Source organism: Chiloscyllium plagiosum, chromosome 28 (assembly GCF_004010195.1).
Source record: "Chiloscyllium plagiosum isolate BGI_BamShark_2017 chromosome 28, ASM401019v2, whole genome shotgun sequence".
Lineage (NCBI taxonomy): Eukaryota > Metazoa > Chordata > Chondrichthyes > Orectolobiformes > Hemiscylliidae > Chiloscyllium > Chiloscyllium plagiosum.
In genome coordinates this window covers 7,969,527-7,996,143 of record NC_057737.1, presented here as the reverse complement: position 1 = coordinate 7,996,143, position 26,617 = coordinate 7,969,527, and the positions used below count along the sequence as shown (strand labels likewise).

Here is a 26,617-nt window from a genome sequence, read left to right as displayed (position 1 = left end):
GCCAGAGGAAGTGGTGGAGGCTGGTACAATTGCAACATTTAAGAGGCATTTGGATGGGTATATGAATAGGAAGGGTTTGGAGGAATATGGGCCGGATGCTGGTAGGTGGGACTAGATTGGGTTGGGATATCTGGTCGGCATGGACGGGTTGGACCGAAGGGTCTGTTTCCATGCTGTAGATCACTATGACTCTATGTTGCGGCTGTACAGGACATTGGTTAGGCCACGTTTGGAATATTGTGTGCAGTTCTGGTCTCACCCCTATAGGACGGATGTTATGAAACTTGAAAGGGTTCAGAAAATATTTACAAGGATGCTGCCAGGGTTGGAGGGTTTGGGTTATAGGAAGAGGCTGATTAGACTGGGACAGTTTTCCCTGGAAAGTCAGAGGCTGAGGGGTGTCCTTATGGAGGTTTATAAAATCATGAGGGGCATCGATAGGGTGACGAGCCAAGGCCTTCTCCCAGAATAGGGGAGTTCAAAACTTGAAGGCGTAGGTAAAAGGTGAGAGGGGAAAGACTTAAAAGGGGCCTATGGGACAACGTTTCCACACAGAGGATGGAGTATGTATGGAATGAGCTGCCAGTGGAAGTAGAGACCAGTAAAATTACAAGATTTAAAAAGCATCTGGATAGGTAAGTGAATAGGAACGGTTTAGACGGATATGGACCAAGGGTGGGAAATGGGAATAGATTAATGTTGGATATCTGGTCGGCACCATTTTGGACCGAAGGATCAGTTTCTGTGCTGTACATCTCTATGACTCTATTACATTGAGTCATCTTGAAAGTCCATCCAATGCTGCAAAGACATTTCTTGGAACAGAAGACATAACTGAATCATGTGAAATCTTTGATTAAGGCTAACCTGAGAACGTTAGTGGATTGATTAGAGGTAGAAATAAAAGCAGGATCGTGTAAAGATGAGCCCTTAAAATCACTCAAAGTGATTTGCTAGTACTTGATGTTAAAAGGCGGGAAACCTGAAATGGAGATTCACTGCTAGAATTAGCCAAGATTTGGTCAGAAATGAAAAAACTTAAGTTAGAGAAAACAGAGTAAGAGAAATAAAAGTCGTCAACTGGGGCAAAAAGAGAAAAGAGAAATGAAAAGTATATGGAAGGAAAGACAAGGAATTTGAATGGAAAAAAGGTACCTTTAACGATTTGAAAGCTGTGATGATTACCGTGCCAAGTTTAGCAGCATTGAAATATGAGAAGCCATTTTAACTGACTGTTAATATCTGTGACATTAGTGCTAGCACAGTGTTGTTACAGAAAGACAAGATGGGGATTGAATGGACAGCCATTTACCCATAAAATTAAATGCATGAGAGTAGAAATACTCAACAGTGGAGAAAGAGACACTGAGCTTAGCTTGGCTCTACATCAATGTGAAGTTTTCACATCTAACAAATCTGAAGAGATTGTTCTTTTTACAGACCAGAAACCTTTGTTTATTTGGAGAGATTCCAGTATAAAATTATAAATGACTAGTTTGTTGAAGTTTAATACAACATACAATTTAATGCTACCATACAACTTACAGATGATTCATATAAAATAGCACAGTTTGTCAAAAGAAACAGTATGAAAACAACTAATGTGGTCAAAATAGTTGGATGGAGTATAACTTAAGAATTTTTTTAAAAATTACTATATTATTGTTAAATCTATATTATTACTGTCAATGTAAAGTAGAAAATGATCAGGAAGAATTTTGATAGAAAAGAAATGCCCCTTCAATAAACCTTTTCATTTTTCCTTTGAGGGCAAAATAGGTAAATAGGATAAAGGTGCAAAATATATCATGTTTTGAGAATTTAGATTTCAAGGTAGTAATAAATTAGATGTGCAGTTTCAGCTCTGTGAAAGTACTTTTTAAAAAAAGTCAGAAAGCTGTGTGGAATACTGAACTAAAGACAACACTTCCCAGAAGGAACGAGACTTGTTAAATATCCCTGAGATGTTGGTTGAAGTGTTTACAATGCACAGTCTCATGACATACAGAGAAAACAGACTAAGAGTTTACAATTCAGAATCAGGTTTTTAGTTCAGAGGAAACGGTACACCCTAGGCAAAGTGGTTGTGTGAAGCCTCAAAGAATGAGAGATTGGTATTTCAATCTATCAAAAATAAAACACCATTTAAGCCAACAGAACCACCTCTAGATCATCATAACTGAAAAGGAATCTAGGCCCTCAGAATTTTAAAGAGGGGTCAAGGCCATCAAAACTGGAAGAGTCAGTTGAGTCAGAAATTAACCAAATACAGCAAGTTTTGTTTTTACTAACACCTAATAAACCAGCAAAAATGTTACCCCTGATATACCAGCAGTTTGCTATATTATTACAATGTCCAAGTAGTTAGTTAAGGGTGTGACTGAGAAGGCTCTCTGCCTAAAAAATTGTTTATGTTATTATTTAAGTGATTTCTGCTGAGTTACATGTATACCCCTGCATTACGTTTTTATTACTTGGCGTATGTTTTTACATTGTTTAAGAGGTCCAGATAATCAATCGGAATATTTGATCAATTGGCACATTTGTGGTGCAAAGGTGTCAGCTAATAAAAAGCTTGCTGCACTTCACAATGACTCAGTATCTGTAAAAGATATTGGTGGGGAGGAGACTGAAACTTGGTTTTGCTGGTTATGTTAATCTTTTTCAAACTATAACATATAAAACAGCCCTTTTTTTAAAAAAACTTTTGCACAATAAACTTGTGTTATTTTGTTTAAAAACACTGTTAGCTTTGTGAATACGTTCAGCTATTAACCACCACAGTAACAAACTGCAAATTTATGACTAATCAAGTCAGGTTTCATACTGGAATCTGATTTGTCCAGTATCACGAGTAGCTGGATCCTAAGTGCATGAACCACACTTCATGGTGTATCACACGATGTTAATTTGATAGAACTTTCACCTCAAAACAATTTAGGGCTTTAACCTCCCAAGATGCTCCAGTCTCCTTTATAAATTCCTTTCAGAACTACCTTTAGACAGATCTTTAATCACATGGCCTTACATCTCATGTGACTTGAAAAATAAATTTTGCTTGATAAAGCCTCTTAGGAAGTTTAACTATGCTAAATTTGTCATATGAATGCTCACTTTTAATATTAGGACGTGTAACCAAAAGCTTGGTTAAACAGTTACATTTTAAGCAGTATCTTAATAGAAAGTTGGAGAAAAGACAGAAGTTTAGAATGGGAAATCCAAAGTTTATAGCCCACACAGCTAAAAGCTTGTCTACTAATGCTGGTGCAATGACTATTGGTATGCATATGAGACCAGAATTGAGAGGAGTTCAGAGATCGGAGAGCTGTGGAGGTAAAGGAGATTACAAAGTTGGGACCGGCAAGAACCATGGAGCAACCTGCAGCAGTCATGAGATTTTTAAGTTGAACCAGGAGCCATTTTAGGCCAGCAAACAACAGAATGATCAGCGGACAGGATTTTGGGCAAGCTGAAATATGAGCAGCATTGCTTTGGGTGAGGTCAAGTGAAGCCAGCATGATAGCACTAGAACAGTCACGCGCACAGATTTGAAAAAAAAAAGCACTTTTATCTAACTCAGCAGCAGATGGGCTGAGGCGAAGGTAATTACAGCTCAATGCAAATATAAAACCGATCATAGCATGTTAAATAAGGGAAATAAAACAAACAACTCACCAAAATCCATTCGGTCTTTCTGGTTTCTCTGAAGCAAGCCAAGCAATAGGCCACCCAGGTGACTGGAAGTTTCGCTTGGGATGCTGTTTGATAAATGCGGTGCCATCACCGGTACAAGTCAAAAGACAAAGCGGCAAAGAAAGACAGAATAATAAAAACCAAGCTTTCATATTAAGGTGAGAAAAATAAAGCATGACTGAAGCTCATCACACTACATGGACTTGCTACATATTTTCTGGTCTATCTGCCTAGTTTATTAGTCAATAATTCAAAATTTTGCTTTCTCCATATTTACTAAATTCACATTCCTTGGCATTAGTAAATCAGCACATGAAACTGCAATAATTTCCAGTTAAAAGTAGTCAGGGTAAGTGATAGGATTGAAGGTTCTACACTTGGCATCAATGGTCCATGTGAGAAGTTTAGCTTCAAACCACAGATCTGTCTAAAATCTGGTCCAAATTAGCAAGCTTGTTTGGAAAGATATCAAGAGGGCAGGTGATACAGGAAATCAGAAAACAATTCAGCACTTCGGCATAGTGTACGCTTCTCTAATAACATACTTAACTCTGACTTGAGTTATAGAGAAAGAATTCTCACCACACGTGCAGCAGTTTTATAACAGATCCATTAGTGCTCAGTAGCAACAGTGCACAAAATGCAAGGATTCAATTTCTAAGCTCCAACACCTTAAGCAAATTGTTTAAAAAGGACAATAATGCAATAACAAAATAACAGCTGTAAACTCCTATTTGCTGCAAATATACAGTGTAATTCTGAGCTTGACAATACTAAATTAACAGTAGCAATCTCAAAACATTATGATGTAAAATATTTCTTTCTTACAACAGCTTCCTTTTTTTGACAGTTCAAGAACTGAATTGTATATTCTGAGCATCAGTCCTGGACACAAAAATCGACTAACTCTTGATGTTAAAATGTGGGACAGCATTTGATGTGATCTATATGGACTTTAAACAAGACTCTTGCTAAGCTTCCTCACGGCAGACTAGTCAAGGAAGAACTCAAGGGATCCAGGTTTGACCAAGTAGGTAAACACTCACTTAGGCACTAAAGTCTTGTTCTTTTCATAGAAGAGCCTTAAATCTTGTGGGCTGTTAGCCTACAACAAAAAGAGATTTCAAATATAAATTAGACGCTGGCCCAGTTACTTGAGAGAACAATAGCCATTCAGAAATTGCCATGTGGGTGTAAGCATCAAGTCAAATGTCACATATTTCAAATTCTATATTCTAAAACACTGAACTGTGGAGACATTGCAGAGATAAAGACAGTCATTAGTTCAGTGAACGTGACCTAATTCTGATGTCATAATAAACTTATGAATGTTAATGTTGAGGCTGGTGCATAGAATTTTTTTCTAAACAGAATGTTTTCCTTATTCTGTGTGCATGGCAGATTGTAACATTCAGTCTGTAATTTTCTAATGGATCCTGAAGAATACATCCATGTGGACAAGTACATTTCTAAAAGTATTTCATACAATCCATGTTATACAGGATTCAAAATTTAGAACAACTTGCATACATCCAAGAAGCAAAGTTCTTCAAAGAGAAAGAAATTAGAAAAATCAAGATAAGCATGTGTACCAATTCTATTAAAATATTATTCCTGCTCTCAATCCCTAAAAGCTATACCCACCTAATTAACTCCATATGCAAGGTTGTTTGCCAAAAGCTTAAAATACACTTGTTTACCTGTCAGCTTGGTAAGTGTAATTGTAGTATTAACAGATGAATTTTAATACAGTTTATTCTCTACCAACTTCACTGCAAATATCCAATTCTCTCAGGACAAAGTGTTGTGAAGTATTATTTATGTAAACGTGTAAAACTACATAATATTCCTCGAACAAAAATAGAAATTGCTGGAGAAACTCAGCAAGTCTAGGAGCATTTCTGCAGAGAAAGCAGAGCCAACATTTTGATGTGACCAGTACCCCTTCTTCAGAACATATTTCTTTTCTTAATTTGTACAACCTTGAGTCTGTTTTCATACCTATGTCTATTATATTGCTGCACTATTTGAATATAATAAAACCAAACTATCTCAGAATAATCAAAGATAAATCCTGTTTTTAAAAAATTCTCTCAACATCTACCTGGAAAGGAGGCCTTCCAACAAGACACTGAAAGATTACTGTGCCTATACTCCAGAGGTCTGCCTTGGCATCATAATGTTGCGACATAATAACCTCAGGTGCCTGAAACCAAAAATAAAACCAACAGTACAATAGAGGATAAAGCCATTAAGTTTTACTTCAGTCCCCAATGTAGTTTTATTTATGTCTTTAAAATGCGTGGTATATTTTCACACTCTTCAATTATTTTCATGGCCCAGATCACCTGGTCTCTGGCAGTTGGAGACAGGACATATCACCGAAAATACGTTGGGACCCTTTAGGATGCCCAGATGCACCAACTCTGTGACAAACTCCAAGGAAATTTAAGCTTTCAGTGAGCAATCTCTCAGCTAATTGTGACCCTATACAAGAGAGACTGAGGCAGAGAGAGTGTGTGACGATGCTCCTCCTTTAACAAGGTTATTTTGCCCTTGGATTTGTTTCAGAAATGTCGTAAAAGCAGTAATTCCAAAATGTCTGGCTTGGATTTAGAGCCTATTTGATAATAACTAACAGCCTCAGGCAAAGGCTTTCAAGTATTTAAAAAGAAACACTTGTACAATGAAAGAGGAGTGACCAATTCTGCCAGCTCAGCTATTCTCTGGTTGAGTTTGGTTTTTAGCAGTCTGGCTGTTCCTTGAAAGCAGGCAGTTTGAGGCTGCTGATCCAAGAAAGAGCTCCATGGAAGAAGGTATTCCATGCTGCCATCTCTCTCTCCTGTAAAATCCAGTGTTTGATTTTTTCCTTTTGTGCCAAAGAGTGTATATGGGGATTGCAAGTATTTGAAACAGCATCATTAAGTTGGGATGATATGTTGGGTTTTGGATAGGATAAGTTATTCGGTATTCTATTCTCTTTTGTTTGTGCTTCATTTGGTAATTTTGCAAATAAACTCTGCTTTGTTTAAAACTAAGTGGTCTGAGCAGCTGCATCCCTCCTGGAATATCCACATTACACCTACTTAAAACAACTAGCAAAATTAGGGTCTGGGCCAGTGTGTGTGTGTGTATATGTGTGTGTGTGTGTGCGCGCGCGTGACGTACACGTACGTACAGAGAGGGGGAGGAAAGAGAAGAGGCGACAGAAGTCGGGGGGGGAAGCTGGGAGAATGGTGGTTTTGGGGCGGGGGCAGCAGAGAGCAACAGAGTTGAGGAGAACATGTTGGAAAACTAAGACAAGCTATCAAAAATGCAGCTTTATTGTGAATTTATACTGTTCAAATTGGGTTTACTACATACTTACCCCGTCCTCATTTTCTTGCTTTATACGCAAAACAGTATTCTAATCAAGGAGTTTGTAAGACCCATACAGATTTAATTTGACTTCAACCTTGTCCACCATATAAATTACTTATTTGCCTTCCTACACCCTTGAGGAGTGGTTAAGGACTCTGGGTCTATACTCAAAGGAGTTTAGAAGGATGTGGAGGGTGTCTCATTGAAACTTACAGAATACGGAAAGGCCTCCACACAGTGGCTGTGGAGATGATATTTCCACAAGTAGGGGAGACCAAAATCTGAGGGCGCTGCCTCAGAGTGAACTGAGATGAGGATGAATTTTTCAGGCAGAAGGTCGTGAATCTGTGGAAGCCATTGTCACAGAGGGCTGTGGAGGCCAAGTCATTGAGTGCATTTGAGACAGAGTGAGGTTCTTGATTAGGATGGAGACCAAGGGTTACGTGGAGAAAACAGGCAAATGGGGTTCAGAAACAAATCAGCCATGACTGAATGGCAGACCAGACTTGATGGGCTGAATGGCCTAATTTTGCTTCCATATCATGGTCATCGACCACAATCTTAGACACAGATCTGTATCTAAACAACCCATCTATCAGAATTGTATTTACAGGTATCTAAAAGGTGGGGATACAATACATGCAATAACAGATAGCAAGTATGAGTACACAGAATTCCTCAAATGTAAAAGTCCATCCTACTTGGTAAAAAGCTGATAGTTCACTCACCATGTACATGGGGGACCCACAAAGAGTGGCAGCCATCATATTACTCTGTAAATACCGGGCAAAGCCAAAGTCAGCTGTGGGGAAATACAAGGAAACACTTTCAATAATGTGAACCACTTGATTTTTCCACAATATCTGACTAAGGAAAACCTATTCCCAGAAAATAGTTGCAATTACATTGCTTCTCATTTCATCTAAAATATTTTGAAGCTTTTGCCACTGAATTACAGTAAATTATTATACAGTCATATTCAGAAGTAATTTTGCTCACAGAAATTACACCAAGCAGCAAAGTGATTAGTCCTAAGAAAAATACGGAAACAGGAAATACTGCCAAAGTTCTTACTGCGTCTCACTAAAACAGGGCTGCAACTGAAGCAAAGCACCATCATAATAATTAATTAAGAGAAAACATTGCTGCCAATGCAACAAAGCCTCTGAGTAGCTCAAAAGAATCAGTATTGAGAAACAGGCAATAAGTCTCCTACACTGGAGACAAGAGGTTAAAACATGGTTGTAACAACCCTTGGCAACTGACTCAGAACAGACACTTTTCAAACGAATTCAATTTGTTGTATTTACCACTTGTAACGTGCAAGAAATATGACCAAAATATAGAAAAATAGCTTTAAAAATACATAATAAACTAATGACAGACCGTTGCAAATGTTGTTAAATGAATGGCAGAGTGGGCTCAAGTGGGTGAGTGACTTACTTCTATTACTGACTGGTGTGTTTGTTTGCAGCATCAACAAAACTGCACATCTAAAGAAGCATTATTCAAATCTGTTCAAGAATTGAGTGGCACATTAAGAAACCAGGTCATTTGATCTTCTGCATCTATTTGGCTGACTACATTGGCAAAGGCAACATTAAAAAATGAATCCAAAGTTAAAAACAAGCCCTGGAAGTAGACATTTTAATTTTAATATTTTGAGATACCGAGTAACACGTAATTTGAGGTTAATTTCAAACTCTTGAATCATGGAGCAGTTATTTTAGTTTGTGCATATGGACAGTGATTACTTGGTAAACAAAGTATGACACTGGCTGCTCTCTAATAAGCACAACATCGTTGTTTATATCCTTCATACATTCATGCTTGCCTTTCAGCAAAGTTGTAAATAACCTATGTTCTCAGAATTACTCAACCAAGATACAAGAATTCTTGGAACTTCCATGGAGAATGTGTAGTGCAACAGTAAATAAAGGTCTTGGGCCCATTTGTGAGAGAACAGTCTTAGGTTAAAACCCATCTGCCACATGAATAAGCATATCCCAAATTAGGTGCTATAGCATCTGTTGTTATTTTGAAATATATTTTAATTTGAAAAGAAAACAAACTCCTCTCTTCTGAAGGTCCTGACTCTTGACAGCTCCTCTGGTGCCAGCTTTTGGCTCAGGGAGAATTTGTCACATGAGAATCTGGACATTGAGTTTTGAAAAGTTGCTAGGCTGTCATAGCTAAGTAATTCTGCAGTCACCAGACATTCACACACCTTCCAGCAAGAGTCACTGGATAGCAATCATTAGTAGGATTCTTGTCACTTTCCCTTCCCCATGGGTCAGAAACACTGACGCAAACAGGAGCATTCTATTGCTGCTAGTGCTCATTCCCTTTCAACGTAGAAATTGCTCCATGTTGTAAAGATCTTATTTAATCATGTCCTCTAATTCAGCATCAACAGTTGAAGCTATAATGTTACGGTGCGTTTATATACATTTTAATATCATTTGCTTAGGGATTTTTGAATTTTGAACTTGTAGCACCAGTTTGTCTGACAGGGTTTAATCATCAACTTGCAATTATTTCTGTAGCATAATTTATTTTACATCATATTATTAGACAGAGAATTCCTAGACCAGTAATTGGATTTGTTCACTTACTGTGAACAAAGTAAACAGTGTAGAATGAGACCATTTTGCCTTGAGATGAGGAACAGCTTTTTCACTTACTCTATTAATTGTCAGAAAACTTGATCATTGAGTATATCTAAGGGATGGATCTATAAAAGTCTAGACATTACATGTATGAAGGGATATGTGGATAGCTTGGAAAAACACCCAAAGGTAAATGATGAACTGTGATCTAGTAGGATGACAGAAGGCTCAAGGTCCCAAATGACCTCCTTCTTTTCCTATTCCCTACATCCCTAAAAGTGAGTTGAAGGTGAGATTTCATGACGGTGCTGTGCCAGACTGTGATTTCACCAAACGCCTGAAGAGTCCACACTATAGCCTGTGTTCCATTTTTGGCCCTTGAATTGAACAATTCTAGCCATTAAGCTGAAACAACTCAGCTCAGTTTAAGCTGACAATTTATATTTATTTTTGTAGGCCCATTTAAGGTTACTTGAGGGGTTATTCTGGGGAATCCAAGATGGAGGACATGAAAAAGTTGTGGCTGTAACAGGTTGCTCCTTTTTTGAGGTATTTTAGGAGTTGGAGGGGAGTTCCTTGAATTCCAGGAGCAGCAATTACAGTTTCATATGCTGTTGTAGTGTTTTGGAACTTTGAAGAAAGAAAAATCCAAAACAAGAGGAGTTTTAAAAGGAAGAGGGATAGAGAAAGGCAGCACATGGTGAGAGAGGGAGAGAGGGAGAGAGAGATCAGCACAGAAAAAGTGAATATTTTTAAGTGTGGCCTTACAGTAAGTCTGTATTAGTGAGTAGAAAGGGTTCTTTCTTGATTATATGTTTTATTAAGATATGTATCTTCATTAAACTTAAAAATATAAGCCATAAGTATTAAGTTAGTTTTTTGGAGAGGAATAAGAGTGTGATTTTTGGGTCTGCAGATTAAAAGCAGCAAAAATGGCCTTTAGTAGAGCGATGTGCTCTTCAGATGTGGGAGTTTACGTGGTACTGAGGATTATACCTGCAATAAATGCCGTTGGTTGTGAACCCTATCAGATCAAATGGATCAGTTAGAGGCAATGAGGAATTTACAAGAGCAAGGGGATGTGATGAATGGCAGTTACATATAGGAAGGGAGAAAATTTGTGGATACAGTCACATAGTTGGGTTAACTCTGGGAAAGGTAAGACAGGTAGGCAGGTAGTGCAGGAGTCTTCTGTGGCTATACCAATTTCAAACAAGTAAGCGGTTTTTAAAAATGTAGGGGATGATGGATTTTCTGGGGAATGTAGCACGAACAGCCAATGTTTCTGATATCGAGACTAGCCCTATTGCAATGAGGGCTATGTCGGTTTCCAAAAGATCAATTGTGTAAGGAGACTATGTAGTCACAAACAAATGTTTCTGTGGCCAGCAGCGAAAAATCAGAATGGTGTGCTGCCTCCCTGGGCCAGGATCAAGGATGTCTCAGAGGGTGCAGAATGTTCGCAAGGGGAAGAGGGACTAGCAGGAGGTCATTGTACACATTAGAACCAATGACACAGGAAGGCAAAAAGATGAAATTCTGAAGGGAGAATATTGAGAGTTAGGCATGAATTTAAAAAGGAGGTCCTTGAGAATAGTAATATCTGGATTACTCCCAGTGCTGTGAGCTAGTGAGGATAGAGCAGATGAATGCATGGCTGAGGAGCTGGTGTATGGGAGAAGGATTCACATTTTTGGATAATTGGAACCTCTTCTGGGGCAGAAATGACCCGTAAAAGAAGGACGGATTGCAGCGAAATTGGAAGGGGACTAATATACTGGCAGGAGATCTGCTAGAGCTGCTCAGGAGGATTTAAACTAGCAAGGTGGGGGAAGTGGGGCACAGGGAGATAGTGAGGAAAGTGATCAATCTGAGACAGGTACAGTTGAGAAAGGAAGCAAGTCAAACAGTCAGGACAGACGGGGACAAAGCAGAAAACAAGGTAGGACTGATAAATTAAACTGTATTTATTTCAATGCAAGGGGCCTAACAGGGAAGGCAGATGAACTCAGGACATAGTTAGGAACATGGAACTCAATATCATAGCAATTACAGAAATGTGGCTCAGGGATGGACAGGACTGGCGGCTTAATGTTTCAGGATACAAATGCTATAAGAAGAATAGAAAGGGAGGCAAGAGAGAGGGGGAGTGGTGTTTTTGATAAGGAATAGCATTACGGCTGTACTGAGGGAGGATATTCCTGGAAATACATCCAGGAAAGTTATTTGAGTTGAACTCAGAAATAAGAAAGGGATGATCACCTTATTGGGATTGTATTATAGACCCCCTAATAGTCAGAGGGAAATTAAAACACAAATTTGTAAGGTGATCTCAGTTATCTGTAACAATAATAGGGTGGTTATGGTAAATGATTTTAACTTTCCAAACAGACTGGGATAGCCATAATATTAAGGGTTTAGATGGAGAGGAATTTGTTAAGTATGCACAAGAAAATTTTCTGATTCAGTACGTGGATATACCTACGAGAGAAAGTACAAAACTTCACCTACGCTTGGGAAATAAGGCAGGGCAGGTGACTGAGGTGTCAGTGGGGGAGCATTTTGGGGCCAACGATCATAATTCTATTAGATTTAAAGTAGTGATGGAAAAAGACAGACCAGATCTAACAGTTGAAGTTCTAAATTGGAGAAAGGCCAATTTCGACAGTATTAGGCAAGAACTTTCAAAAGCTTATTGGGGGTAGATCTTCGCAGGTGGCTGGAAAATGGGAAGCCTTCAGAAATGAGATGAGAGACTAGAGACTCCTGTTAGGAAAGGCTGGTAGTTATAGGGAATGCTGGATGATTAAAAAAAATTGAGGGTTTGATTAAGAAAAAGAAAGAAGTGTATGTCAGGTATAGGCAAGATGGATCGAATGAATCCTGAGAAGAGTATAAAGGCAATAGGAGTATACTTAAGAGAGCAATCAGGAGGACAATTCAGGGATATGAGATTGCTTTGGCAAATAGAATTAAGTAGAATCCAAAGTATTTTTATAAATACATTAAGAACAAAAGGTTAACCAGGGAGAGCATAGGGCCCTTCAAAGATCAGCAAGGTGGCCTTTTTGTGAAGTCGCACGAGATGGGAGAGATACTAAACAAGTATGTTGCATCAGTATTACTGTGGAAAAGGACATGATAAAATATAGAATGTAGGGAAATAGATGGTGACATCTTGAAAAATGTCCATATTACAGAGGAGGAAGTGCTGGATGCCTTGAAACGCATAAAAGTGGATAAATCTCCAGGACTAGATCAGGTGTGCCCTAGAACTCTGGGCAGCTAGGGAAGTGATCGTTGGGCCTCTTGCTGAAATACTGGTATCATCGATAGTCATAGGTGAGGTGCTGGAAGACTAGAGGTTAGCTAACTTGGTGCCACTGTTGAAGAAGGGTGGTAAAGACAAGCCAGGGAACTACAGACCACTGAACCTGACGTTGGTGGTGGGCAAGTTGTTGGAGGGAATCCTGAGAGACAAAATTAACATGTATTTGGAAAGGCAAGGACTGATTAGGGATAATCAACATGGCTTTGTGCGTGGGAAATCAAATCTCACCAACTTGATTGAGTTTTTTGAAGAAGTAACAAAGAGGATTGATGAGGGCAGAGTGGTGGATGTGATATGTTCAGTAAGGCGTTCAATAAAGTTCCCCATGGGAGACTGGTTAGCAAGGTTAGATCTCATGGAATACAGGGAGAACTAGCCATTTGGAATCAGAACTGGCTCAAAAGGTGGAAGACAGAGGGTGGTGGTGGAGGGTTGTTTTCCAGACTGGAGGCCTGTGACCAGTGGAGTGCTACAAGGATCGGTGCTGGGTCCACTACTTTTCGTCATTCATATAAATGATTTGGATGTAAGCATAAGAGGTATAGTTAGTAAGTTTGCAGATGACACCAAAATTGGAGGTGTAGTGGACAGCGAAGTAGGTTACCTCAGATTACAACGGGATCTTGATCAGATGGGCCAATGGGCTGAGAAGTGGCAGATGGAGTTTAATTCAGATAAATACAAGGTGCTACATTTTGGGAAAGCAAATCTTAGTAAGACTTATACACTTAATGGTAAGGACCTCGGGAGTATTGCTGAACAAAGAGACCTTGGAGTGCAGGTTCATAGCTCCTTGAAAGTGGAGTCACAGGTAGATAGGATAGTAAAGGCGGCTTTTGGTATGCTTTCCTTTATTGGTCAGAGTGTTGAGAGGTCATGTTGCTGCTGTACAGGACATTGGTTAGACCACTATTGGAATATTGTGTGTAATTCTGGTCTCCTTGCTATCGGAAGGATGTTGTGAAACTTGAAAGGGTTCAGAAAAGATTTACAAAGATGTTGCCAAGGTTGGAGGATTTGAGCTATAGAGAGAGGTTGAATAGGCTGGAGCTGTTTTCACTGGAGCGTCAGAGGCAGAGGGTTGACCTTACGGAGGTTTATAAAATCATGAGGGGCATGGAGAGGATAAATAGGCAAAGTCTCTGGGGCAACTTGTTCATGCAGAGAGTGGTACATGTATGGAATGAGCTGCCAGAGGAAGTGGTGGAGGCTAGTATAACTACAACATTTAAAAGGCATCTGGACGGGTGTATGAATAGGAAGGATTTGGAGGGATATGGGCCGAGCGCTGGCAAATGGGACTAGATTGGGTTGGGATATCTGGTCGGCATGGATGAGTTGGACGAAAGGATCTGTTTCCGTGCTATACATCTCTATGACTCTATTCACTCATTGGAAATAACACAATCTGCTGAATTAGCAGTTTGAGAGAAATGTTGATTAGTGGGAAATGTGTGGCTATCTCCCACTGCTCAAAAGCATGAGGGTTCACTGCAATCTCAAACTAATGTTTTGCATAAAATTGACTTTGCTATCAACACGCTCAGATTTACCTATTTTGACACGAATTCCATTCATATGAGATTTTTTCCGGCTGACACTAGATAGTAGAATATTCTGTGGTTTCAGATCCCGATGGATTATCCCTTTGTTGTGAAGTATTCGCATAGCGGCTGCAATCTGCTGAAGAAAGACTCTAATGGTGTCTTCACTAAGTGTCCCTTTAGCTATTCAAAACAAAGGATTAGTTATTTCAAAATCTGAGAAAAAAACCAGGTCCTCGTTAAAAGCACTACATTGCAGGTTTAAGTGGCCCATTATAATACAAAAACCAAAGCCATGGAAGAGCACACAACATAAATGTATCTGGATATTCATGCTCTTCTAAAGTCTCTGAAACCAGAGACACTATGTGACTGCAGTGCAATTCTATATCTGTGGACAGTTTACTAGATTTTTGAAAAAGAACCAATGTCTCAGATGTGGTGGAAAGCAAATTCAAACAGAATGCTGAAAACATGGAGGACAAGCCGCATCTGTATAAACCATCATTGGTGATTCGGGTACATCGCCACAATGGACCTGACGAAGCTTCCACATCTGAACTTAATATTTCCTCTGCACTTTTCACAAATGCCGTTTGGTCTGCTCAGTATTTCCTGTATTCAACTCACAATGTTGTAACCTGTCCATTCGAAATAAGAACTACATAATTATTACTATGCAGGAGGAGGCTAATCGGCCCGTCATCGCTGCAATAATTCTGAGCATTTTAATTCAGTGCCAATTTCCTGCCTTTCCCCCCACCCCCCTCCCCGAGATCCTGCACATTGTTTGTATTTGAGTAACCATCACACGCTTTTTTGCGCGCCTCCATTGAATCTGCCTCCAACACACTTCCAGGTAGTGTGTTCCATCCTTTAATGACTGGCTGTGTGAAAAAGTTTTTTTAAAATCCCATTTACTGCTTTTGTAAATTACTTCAAATCTGTGCCCTCTTGTTCTTGATCCTTTTACAGTTTTCCCTACCTACTCTGACTAGATCCATCATTTTAGAAACTTCTATCAAAGCCCCTCTTAGCCTTGTTCTCTACAAGGAAAATAGACCCAACATCTCTAATCTATCCTCGTAACTATATTTCTCATCTCTGGAACCATTCTTGTAAACCTGGCTTGCACTTTCCCCAATGTGTTCACATCGTTCCCGAAGTGTGGCACCTAGAACTGCACACAATATTCTTGTTGATGTTCAACTAATGTTTTATAGTGATTCCTTGCTCTTGTACGTAATGCTCATTTGGACAGCCAGTGCCAACAAAAAGGGGTCCTTTTGCACCACAATATTTCCGAGCTTCTGTGAACACTTCTATGATAGACTCATCATGTATCAGGAGATCACTATTCCAATACTAACACGTGATCAAACCTTTTTCTAAGTGCAATCTCAGAATTAACTATAAAGAAAGTGCAAGATACACCCAATGAAGACAATGTTATTTTCAAAATTTGGAGAAATGGGAAGTCATGAATTACCCTTAAATTTTATTTCCACCAAAATGGAATTTCAAGAATAAATTTATACTGGATATTTTCTAATCAACCTGTTTAGAGATGTTACTGTGCAGCTCTGGAGTAGGAGGGCTTGAGCCTGGGCCCATGGTTGAGAGGTAGGGTCGCTATCACTGCACAAGAGCCTCTGTAAATATACCCATTTCTCCCATATTGTGTTGCTAACTTAGAATTTAATCAACTGAAATTCGAAAGCAGTTTCTCAAATTGCTTTGAGTTATTGAGATTATATATCAATGAAACAATTATTGTTAAATGATAATGCAACATGTATTTTCAAGAGTATTTAACTTTTCCTTCAACTCCTTAAATTCCTGATTTTCCAGAGCTGTTTTGCTATAGTCTCAATTTAATCTACAGGTACCATGCTCTATCTGCCGTCTGTCATATAATGGAAAGTAAACTACGTAGTATGATAACAGCAAAACAAATGGCTATGCAAAATATATATGGACACACACTAAACATTAGAATGAATGTTCTGGATTAGTGGTGCTGGAAGAGCACAGCAGTTCAGGCAGCATCCAAGGAGCTTTGAAAGCGACGTTTCGGGCAAAAGCCCTTCATCAGGAATAAAGGCAGTGAGCCTGAAGCGTGGAGAGATAAGCTAGAGGAGGGTGGGGGTGGGGAGAAAGTAGCATAAATGTGTGCATGTTTAAATTGATCAAAATGCCTAACTTGAATTGTAAGCTCTATATACTTGAAACTTCACTGAATCCGGATAACAATGGAGTGACAAAGAGGAGGCATCTCTCAAACAAAGTTAAAATACAGGTTAAAAACGGGAAACTGGAACCTGAACAGAATTCTTGTGTGCAGACAGCTACAAAAAGTTAGTGATACCTCACATTATCAAATTCTCAATTTACAACTCCAAAATCTCAAAATAAAAGTAGATGTATTGAAGTAGGAAAATGGTGAATTTACCTTTTTGTATTGAAGTCAGCAATTGCCCTTGCAGAGTTTTGAACATTAATCCTAAACTCATTTCAACTGTATTAGAGAACATTGTAACTTACCTTGCAGATAATCTGCCAGGTCACCTCCATTGCAATACTATGGAATAGAAGGATAAAAAAAAGCATAATACTTCCAAACTTAAAATTAAAATACTAGGTATATCTGACAGTGTAAAACAAGTATTTTGTTGAAGGAAGTAATTTTCTTCTGGATCTCTCTCTCACACATCCAACCAAGAAAACAAATGAGACCACTCACCAAATTCACTGACCAGAATTACTTAGCCAGGAGTTGACTCAAAGCGTTGCAACTGACATAATTTTAAAACATTTATGCTGCTTCCAAGTCTTTTGGTCTGAAGAGATAGCTTAATTGTGTGCAAAAATAAGTGTACTTCCTCAAAGATATGAAAGATGCTGGATCAAAGTTGAATGCAGACCAAAGCTATACCTCCAAATTACCCTGATAAATATAGTAATGTTGGATTGCTTGATTTAAGTACTTTTATTTGGAAAACAATTAAAGCTTAAAACAGCAACTCTGGATTTAAAAAAAGCACTATGCAATTACACTGAATGTCAATGTAATAAGTATTACAGCAGTGTAAATACTGACAGAATCTTATCAAGTTTTTGGTTATTTGGATAATAAAGTAAAAAGCCAAATTAAGAGTACCAAAAAACTTAAAATGTGCAGTTTGTAGTACTGTGTACGGTCAGTCACATAACTTTCTCAAAAATCTGCCTAAACGTGTACAGCCCAAATGCAGTTCCACAGAGACCGAGAACAGCCAAGAAAGGTCAGAAAGTATCTTTAAATCATTTTGCATTGCATAGGTTTAGGGTGAGAGGGGAAAGATTTAAAAGGGACCTAAGGGACAACTTTTTCACGGAGAGGGTGGTACATTTACGGAATGAACTGCCAGTGGAAGTGGTAGAGACTGGTACAATTACAACATTTAAAAGGCACCTGGCCTGTATATGAATAGGAAGGGATTAGAGGGATATGGGCCAAATGCTGGCTAATGGGACTAGATTAATTTAGGATATCTAGTCGGCATGGACAATTTGGACTGAAGAGACTTCCACACTATACATCCCTGACTCTCTATGCCATATTCATGTTAAAATTCAGTTATTACATGAGATCCATTTCGTCAGTTCCTTTCATTTTTTGCATGACATCGTTTGTGTAATTGATCATAAAATGAAATCTGCCTGATAACTTCAAGCTGCTGTGTGCTCAGCTGTACCACTTAGCTAAAATTTGGTGATCACACCAATATAAGCTCTTAGCTGGATAACCAGAACAAAGATCCCAATAAACATACCCAACTATCCTTATAGTCAAATCATTTCATGTCGAGAGAGATAACTTTACAGTTATCAACATTACAGACTATAGAATATAACTAACTATTAAAATGCAAATACTCTTATTCCATCAGATTTTCTGATATTCCATGTCACGTCAGAATAATAAATAAAATATTACTTAAGCTTACCTCCATCACCAAATGAACAGAGGTTGGAGTCTCCTGGAATGGAAAAACAAAACTTATTCATTTACTTCAGTTAGGCAGTTTGAAAGCAATTTCTGAAGGGATAAAACAGAGTGACTTGTCCAGCAGCACACTGCACAGAAATGCATACTACCGAAAAATAACTTATTTCAGAAATGAAGATAGTTGCATATTCTTTGAGCTAATTCTGCAAGTACTTCGAAGGAATAATTAAGCACATTTTGGCATCAATGGTATTAAGCTCAGTGTTAGAACATAGAACATTACAGCGCACTACAGGCCCTTCAGCCCTTGATGTTGTGCCGACCTGTAGAACCAATCTGAAGCCCATCGAACCTACACTTTTCCATTCTCATCCATTTTAAATGCCCTTAATGTTGGCGAGTCTACTACTGTTGCAGGCAGGTTGTTGCACGCCCTTACTACTTGGAGTAAAGAACCTACCTCTGACATCTGTCCTGTATCTATCACCATGGAGTTGGTCCGAGGGCTCTGTGCTGTACATCTCTACGTCTCTAACCCAATTAAAATTATCAATACAGACTGCAGACTATTACTACCAAGATCACTCAATCCTCAAAAATGGTAGGATTTGAAGTTAGAAACAAAATGCTATTTAGTTAAAATGGTCTCCTCGGACAAAAAGAATACCAATATTCTAAACAGCATTTGAAAAGCCCAAAGAACAACCATGGTCACAAACACCGACTACCAAAATATGGTTTTTGCAATTATTATGCCCACCAGCAACTACTCAAATCTTGCCATTTTGGTCAATACTAACTCCATTAGTCTGTAACTAAACCCAGATAGCAGTGCGGACAGGCGGGAGATATTATAAATTTGGGATTTTACCATGGAATGGTATAATATTCCAATTTCAACCAGGTCACCAGGATGGGCACCAAGGAGGACAAACAAACTTATAATGAGACAATTGCACTGTCCTCATGACTGTTCAATAAAATCTTGTTTCTGGACACAGGTGAATATGATACAACAGAGTGTGCGGATACTTTCATGTTCAAGTCTCTCATTTAGCCACAGCCAAATTCACTGTAGACAATTTGAATACCTGCATTTGCACATGACTCCTCTTCTATCCTCAGGTAAAATTTGCTTTTCAAATAACAAATTCATTTAAATTCACAGAACTCAAATCTGCATCATATATAGTATACATAACTTGGCTTTGTTGTAAAATTAAATCGTACTCTTTACATTTTTGATATCAAGTGCAGATTCTTTCCAGATCACAAGCATAAATGGCATAATGCCTCACACTGCAAAGAAGGCAATTACCAACAACAGCTGACAACCATCTATAAATATCCCTCCCAACAGTATGCAGCCACGTGATTAGTCAGATGGCAGATTGCACAGAGCTCTCCCAAGGCTGAAGCAGAATCCATTCATGGCAATTTCTTGCATACAGTTCATCCATTGTTGATTGTATATTTATCTGCTTAAAGTCGGTCTCTCAATTTTATTCCCACTCACACAATGCCAATAGATACATAATGTATCAAAATGAAGAAAGACAAATCAACATGGTTAAAATAGTACAAAAAACAAGGTTCCTTTGCAAAACCAAGAGATCTTAATCATACAGCAGATGGACAGAACAGAAGCCCAGAAAATGGAGTTACTGGCATGAAGGAAGATGACTGTCGCTGCAGGCCAGGACATTGCTGGAGTCCCAACGAAATGGCCTCAATCAGACTATCGCTGCTGAAAATGTGTTGCTGGAAAAGCGCAGCAGGTCAGGCAGCATCCAAGGAACAGGAGAATCGACATTTCGGGCACAAGCCCTTCTTCAGCAGCAGCATCCACACCGACCCTCCAAAGAGCAACCCACCCAGACACTAACACTACGGGCAATTTAGCGTGGCCAATTCACCTAACCTGCACATCTTTGGACTGTGGGAGGAAACCGGAGCATTTGGAGGAAACCCAAGCAGACACGGGGAAAATGTGCAAACTCCACACAGACAGTCGCCCGAGGCGGGAATTGAACCCGGGTCTCTGGCGCTGTAAGGCAGCAGTGCTAACCACTGCGCCACCGTGCTGCCCGTCTCGCAATGAAGTGAAGCAAAACATAGCAATCTGCTACAGGACCTTACCAGCCTCAGCTTGGATGCTGAAAATTAATAGGCAACAAGTGTGTCTCACACGCAGCAGGTAATAATAGGAGCATACAACCAACTAAATGAAGCAGCTTCCCAGTCATTTTTCCACAAACTTCAATGGAATCACCATTCAAAAATCCTCAAAGATCAAAATCTCAGTGTTGCCAGTGATCACAAGTTTCAAGCGGACCAGTCTAGTGCTATGGCTGCAGTATGGTGGGGAGGTTCTGGGTTGTCAGTGACAAGTAGCTCACTATTAGCCTTCTGAACTGAACTTATCAGGAACATGAAAAAGATTTACTAATCACCTGAATGGGCACAGCTGAAAAACATGAGTAATTCAATTCTGTTCAGTACAAAGCAATAAACCAGATTAGCTACATGTCATTTGACTCAGTATCAACCTTCCTCTATCAATGGCATACTCTGGTTGCAGTATATATGGGTTATAGTACGCAATGCACCAACTCATCAAGGTCATCTCTCCCCTATGACCTCAGCCACTGAAAAGGACAAAAGTAAGACTGTGAAAAGTTAAAAATCACAACAGCAGGTTATAGTCCAACAGGTTTAATTGGAAGCACTGGCTTTCGTAAAGCTGCTCCTTCATCAGGTGGCTGTGGAGGACACAATTGTAAGACACAGAATTTATAGCAAAAGTTTACAGTGTGATGTAACTGAAATTATACATTAAAAAATACCTTGATTGTTTGTTAAGTCTTTCATCTGTTAGAATGGCCATGTTAGTTTCACTTCTTTCATATGTAAATCACAAAACTTTTTTTTAAAACGTTACATTCTCAGGTTAACTTTCTCAATTGGTGTCAGCCCAGATAATGTGTTGAAGGTGTTCGCCCCCTGTGTGCTATTGTCTGTGCCATAATGTTTAGACTGATTCTAATCTAAAAAATTAGTTAACAGAGTCTTAGATGGATTCATGCAGTTTTAAGTACAATGCATCTCTGAAAGTCCAAATTCACCCCACAAACGCGCGTGTGTGTGTGTGTGTGTGTCTGTCTGTCTGTCTGGGGTGGGGGGTTTGAGAGTGTCTATGAGAGTGTGTATATGTGTGTGTGTGTGTAAAAGGGTCTAAGTCCTGTGTGAGTGTGGGAGTGTGTGTGTCTGGAGGAGTATGTGTGAGTGTGTGTAGGAGTGTCTGTGTGTGTGTGTATAGTTTGTGATTTACATGTGAAGAAGTCAAACTAACATGATCACTCTAACAGATGAGAGACTTAAACAAACAATCAAGGTATTTTTCAATGTACAATTTCAGTTACATCACACTGTAAACTCTTGCTATAAATTCTGTGTCTTACAATCGTGTTCTCCATAGTCACCTGAGGAAGGAGCGGCACTCCAAAAGCTAGTGCTTCCAATTAAACATGTGGGACTATAATCTGGTGTTGTGTGATTTTTAACTTTGTACACCCCAGTCCAACACCAGCACCTCCAAATCAAGACTGTGAAAGGAAGACTACGATGCTTGCTATAATTGCACACCATCCTGACTTGGACACATACTGCCATTCTTTCTTAGGTGCTGGTTCAATATCTTGAATTTCCTTGTCTAATACTTCTGTGAAAATGGATGATGACAGCTGCCAGAGAATGCAGTCCACCTCTTTCTTAACTTGCAATGAACAATAAATGCTGTCTTGCTAGCTTGATAACAATTCTGCATTTTAACATTTGCACTGATCACCTAAAGAAAAATCAGTATTCGCAACAAGACTGTTCATTTCTCGAAACAATCACCTCCACATGCGCTTGAACAAACTCCTCGGAAACCCTTCGTCATACTGGTCATCTCTGGACTTCATTTCACTATTAGTCCGACTAACCTTGCCTCATCCATATGTCATAAAATTTTCCAACCTATTCAAAATCCAGCTGCCTGTATCTCATCCTGCTGTAACCATGCCCATCTTTATACTTATTCTCTATGACCTTTCATAGGCTTCCTCCTCAAAATTTAAAATTCTCATCAGTATGTTCCTTTCCTAACTTTGGATAAACTCCACTGGACAGAGATTCCTGCATTCTTGAGCTTCTGATCCTGTTGTGGGGTTCTTTGTATCAGAAAATGAGGTGATCAAACCAAAAAATGTGCCACAAAACTCTATTATAACAAATGCTGCATGGAGTTGGGCATTTTTTAAAGACATAATAATACCCTATAAAACAGAAACAAAATGCTATCACATCTTCTTTGGCTAAGCATCAATAAGGTTTGGTCGATGGTTTAAATTATGGACATCCAACCTGTTCCCAAACTTCTGTCTAAAACCCATGAGTCAGCTGCCAGGTAGTCTACATATTACTGCCCAGAATACTAAATCCATAGTTTTCCTCCTTCTTTCCCTGTACCATCTCTCCAACAGGGTCACTGATATTTATGGCCTTGACAATGAGCCTTTTTTTAAAAAGCACTATTTGATACAAAACCATTATGAAAATCTGTATGGCATGATCAGTATGTATGTCATCCACTCAAAGTTTTCAACTACGTCAACTGTATGGGAGTTAATCAACAGCCCCTGGAAATAATTTCTCAGATTGCCAAACATATTTGCAATACTGCACAACATAAACATTAGAGAGTGTCATCCAACTACTTCAGAGTCAACTGGTTTCCTGTTTTCCTTCAATTCTGTTGGTGGATTTTTTTTCCCCTCACTCTCCAAAAACACTGACTATATACACTTCTAAACTTACCAACTCTCTTCCACATCATCTAAGCAGCCCTCTTTATGACAGCACTTTAATACATTGCTGACAAAGTTTTCCAATTAGAACAGAGAGGGGCAAAAACTAGGGCTTCTTCAGTCATTTGTAGCCCAGGAGTACAAGAATTTATTTTCATAGCATTCCCTGGTCAGCAGATGCTATTTTCATCAGATATTACGTGGGAGCACTTAGAGACAAACTGCACGGAAACAGACCCTTCGGTCCAACTTGTCCATGCCAACTTATTTAGTTTCTCATGGACTGTTTATAAAAGACATGCATTTCTATTTAAAGCTTTTCATGACAACTGGACATATCCAAGCCCAAAAAGTATTTCTGAAGTGGTTAAGGTGACAGGGGAAAGATTTAAAAGGGACCCGAATGCTTTTCATGCAGAGGGTGATGCATGTATGGAATAAGCTGCCAGAGGAAGAGGTGGAGGCTGGTACAATTACAATATTTGAAAACATCTGGATGGGTACATAAATAGGATGGGATTAGGGGGATCTGGGCCAAATACTGGCAAATGGGACTAGATTACTTAAGGATATCGGTCAGCATAGATGCGTTGTTTCCATGCTGGACCTCTCTATGACTAAGTGCAGTAACAGCTGTAATATGGGAAACTGTGCACAATTTGTACACCAAGTTTCCACATATGCAATGTCAATTACAATTTCTTTTGCAACATTGTGCTAATTAATTTGCCCCTCAATCAATATACATAACCTTTCTGGTTTCTTTGAATAACGATTCAATATCTTTTATGCCCACCTGAGGTATTGCTTTGATGTCACATCCAAATGACAGCACCATAAACTGTGTGCCGCATTCCTTCAATAATGCACTCAAGTATCAATCTTTTTATGTTCAGGCCCTGGAGTGGGATGTGACCTGAAACCTTGTGATTTGGAAGCGAGACAGCCACCAACTAAACGGTGATTGGAAAGTGAGCAGTAGAAAATGCGGACAGAATCCAAGTGCTGGAAGAAATCTCGCATTTACTACATAGATGCCTAACATCAACCTGCAAACTGCCTTAGGACCAGGACATATCGAGAGAAATTATCCAATTAATACAGAAGAATGTGGAAAAGATGAAATGAACAAGCAAAATAGCGAACATTTTTTTAAAAAGTTATGATCATGTCTGGAAATGAATTATTCCTTCTGGCTTAGCTCTTGGTTTGCAAACAGCTTTAATTCCATATCTAGCCTGTGTGGGCAGGTAGTGCAGTGTAGTCTGTTTGTAGCTTTTGTTTTTGTAACAATGTTAAAAGTTAAATTCACAAATGCCACCGGTGTTGCAATTTACTTCTATTCACATACCACTAAAACCAATCATGAACATTGCACTCCGTTTTTATCTTTCATCCTTTTAGATTTCTGTGGCTAAGTGAGCAATTACAAGCGCAATATACCTTGTGAAAAGCTCCATTTCAGAAATTTAATAATCACACAAGTAGTTAGTAGCAGCTTTTCTCATTGAGGGTATCAGGACAGTTCCTGTGGCCATACAGTGAACTAAATGAAGCAAAAACAGCACTGGCAAATTACAGCTTGAAATATATTCACAGCATTTTGGAATCATAATGAAAACCAATGAGTTTTAAAGAGCAATTCTTGAGAGACAAAATAGTTCAGAGTTATCTCTGACTTAAGCTGCTATGTCTGTCAGATTTGATCCATCTGTTCATTTGCCTTTTAAAATGTATTGCAAAGACATACAAAACAAATTGCTCTCTAACAGGTCAACATTGTTTATTTTGTTTTCATACAATTAATATCTATATTAGAAAGTTAGTCTGCCATTTAAACACTGAAAGGCCCTTTTGAAAATGCTGATTCAACTGGAAATACATTTGGCCTAAATCTTAAGATGCGGGTCAGAATCTCTAGTGCCGACTCAAATCAGGCAAAGGTTTACCTACTTAACTGTGTAAAGTGTTTTGGGTCCAATGTTTACAATATATGTTAGTGACTTGGGAGGAAGGAAGAGAATGTCCTGCAGCCAAACTTACAGATGACACAAAAGTGGTTGGAAAGGCAGGTTGCGAGCAAACGACTAGCAGTTTACAGAGTTATTCATAGGTTACGTAAGTGGGCAACAAGTTAGCAAATGAAGTATAATGCTGACAAATGTGAAATTGTTCATTTTGAAAGGGAGAACAAAAGAACAGAATATTATTTAAATGGAGAAAAACTGCAGAAAGCTGCAACACAAATGGCCTTGGGGGTATTAGCACAAGAAACACAGAAAGCTAGAACACATTAAGGCAGCTAATGAATGTTGGCCCTTATTTCAAGGAGGTAGGAGTATAAGAGTACTGCAACTGTACAAGGAGCAGGAGAGACCACATCTGGAGTACTAAGAGCAGTTTTTGCCCCTTATTCAAGGAAAGATATTACTTCATTGGAGGTAGTTAACAGGAAGTTCACTAGGATAATCCCTGGTATGGAGGGATTGTCTTATGAGCAAAGGCTAAGCAGATTGGGGCTCTACTTGTTGGACTTTAAAAGAGAGGTGATCTCACTGCAATATATAGGATTCTTAAAGGGATTGACAGAGTAAATGGGAAAAGGATGTTTCCACTCATTGGAGTGGCTTGGAGCAGAGGGCAGAGTCTCAGAATCAATGAGTGCCAATTTAAGACTGAGATGAGCAGGAATTCCTTCTCTCAGAGGGTTGAGTGTCTTTGGAACTCCTTGCCAGAGAGAGCTGTGGAGGCAGAGTCCTTGTGTAGACTTAAGGCAGAGATAGATTCTCATCAGTAGGGGAATCAAGGTTTATAGGAAGAAAACAGGGAAGTGGACATGAAGAATGTCAGATCAGCTGGTAATCCTATTGAATGGCAGAGCAGGTCATACGGCCTACTCCGGTTCCTTTTTGGAATGGTCTTGTTTAAGCAATTCTCACAGGAAGCAGCTTGGAAAATCTGTGCAGAAATTGTTCCCTTTCTTATAGTGTTAGCTGTCACATTCAATAATTTGAACAGTTTAAAGGTCCCAAAGCATCTTTGAAAAGCCAAGGAGTTAAGGTTTATGAGTAAAGTAAATAGGTGAGGGCATGTGGTGGAAGGTGGATAGGTGTGGGAGTAAAGTGGTAGACAAGTGGGCAGGTCAGGAGACAGGGCAGTTCTGGGTGGTGAGGTACAGCTTGGCACAAGGTGGCATACCTACACATCGAGAATTACTTTGTAGACTCGACAGGACATTG

General features: G+C 39.1%; 1 protein-coding gene across 12 annotated transcripts in view; it reads right to left on the bottom strand.

Moving 5' to 3' along the window:
* The window catches only part of ulk2 (unc-51 like autophagy activating kinase 2), a 117,151-nt gene that overhangs the window by 50,828 nt on the left and 39,706 nt on the right, over positions 1 to 26,617 (bottom strand). For 8 of the 12 annotated variants that reach the window (XM_043718180.1, XM_043718181.1, XM_043718186.1 and 5 more), the window contains 7 exons: positions 18,527 to 18,559; positions 17,082 to 17,118; positions 14,547 to 14,720; positions 7,782 to 7,855; positions 5,798 to 5,899; positions 4,740 to 4,798; positions 3,676 to 3,794 (listed from right to left, as the gene is read on the bottom strand). In XM_043718180.1, coding sequence (XP_043574115.1) covers positions 3,676 to 3,794; positions 4,740 to 4,798; positions 5,798 to 5,899; positions 7,782 to 7,855; positions 14,547 to 14,720; positions 17,082 to 17,118; positions 18,527 to 18,559 — 598 coding nt within the window. The remainder of the gene's footprint in view (positions 1 to 3,675; positions 3,795 to 4,739; positions 4,799 to 5,797; positions 5,900 to 7,781; positions 7,856 to 14,546; positions 14,721 to 17,081; positions 17,119 to 18,526; positions 18,560 to 26,617) is intronic. The other 4 variants (XM_043718190.1, XM_043718192.1, XM_043718184.1 and 1 more) reach the window with 3 other exon arrangements.